The sequence below is a fragment of the Mizuhopecten yessoensis genome, unplaced genomic scaffold (assembly GCF_002113885.1).
Source record: "Mizuhopecten yessoensis strain PY_sf001 unplaced genomic scaffold, ASM211388v2 scaffold9995, whole genome shotgun sequence".
Taxonomy (NCBI): domain Eukaryota; kingdom Metazoa; phylum Mollusca; class Bivalvia; order Pectinida; family Pectinidae; genus Mizuhopecten; species Mizuhopecten yessoensis.
In genome coordinates this window covers 1-1,092 of record NW_018408326.1, presented here as the reverse complement: position 1 = coordinate 1,092, position 1,092 = coordinate 1, and the positions used below count along the sequence as shown (strand labels likewise).

General features: G+C 39.9%; 1 protein-coding gene across 1 annotated transcript in view; it reads left to right on the top strand.

Annotated features, from left to right (window-relative positions):
• The window catches only part of LOC110459278 (tankyrase-1-like), a gene marked incomplete at its 3' end in the record, with an annotated part of 70,827 nt that extends 69,972 nt beyond the window's left edge, over nt 1–855 (top strand). Inside the window, exon 19 of the mRNA XM_021511461.1 lies at nt 751–855. Within this exon, the coding sequence (XP_021367136.1) occupies nt 751–855 (105 nt within the window). The remainder of the gene's footprint in view (nt 1–750) is intronic.
• Between the last annotated feature and the right edge of the window lie 237 nt (nt 856–1,092).

Sequence of the window (1,092 nt, the reverse complement as noted above, 5' to 3'; positions counted from 1 at the left end):
GCTGTTAACATTACTCCTACCTGTCGTTTGTTGTTCAGTGTGACAACCTGTTTACATTACACCTACCTGTCGTTTGTTGTTCAGTGTGACAGAACCTGTTTACATTACTCCTACCTGTTGTTTGTTGTTCAGTGTGACAGAAGCTGTTAACATTACTCCTACCTATCGTTTGTTGTTCAGTGTGACAGCCGGTTTACATTACACCTCCCTGTCGTTTGTTGTTCAGTGGGACAACCTGTTTACATTACACCTACCTGTTGTTTGTTGTTCAGCGTGACAGAAGCTGTTTACATTTCTCCTACCTGTTGTTTGTTGTTCAGTGTGAAAGAAGATGTTTACATTACTCCTACCTGTCGTTTGTTGTTCAGTGGGACAACCTGTTTACATTACACCTACCTGTTGTTTGTTGTTCAGTGTGACAGAAGCTGTTTACATTACTCCTCCCTGTTGTTTGTTGTTCGGTGTGACAGAAGCTGTTTACATTACTTCTACCTGTTGTTTGTTGTTCAGTGTGAAAGAAGATGTTTACATTACTCCTACCTGATGTTTGTTGTTCAGTGTGACAGGAGCTGTTTACATTACTCCTACCTGTTGCTTGTTGTTCAGTGTGACAGAAGCGGTTTACATTACTCCTACCTGTTGTTTGTTTTTCAGTGTGACAGAAGCTGTTTACATGACTTCTACCTGTTGTTTGTTGTTCAGCGTGACAGAAGCTGTTTACATTGCTCCTACCTGTTGTTTGTTGTTCAGTGTGACAGAAGCTGTTTACATTACTCCTACCTGTTAGGAGTAGATGGAGACTCTATCAGGGACATCCTTATATCAGCTGGGATAGACAATGCTCAGAGAGACACGGTGAGTAAACTTTTCAATTGAGAACAATTAGTGTAGTATTAACTCAGATGGACATCATGAGCGTATTATTTACTCACATGGACACATTGAGTATATTTTTTACTCACATGGTAAGTGAGTGTAGTATTTACTCACATGGACACAGTAAGTTTATTATTTACTCACATGGTCACAGTGAGTGTATTAATTACCCACATGGACACAGTGAGTATTATTAACTCACATGGACACAGTGAG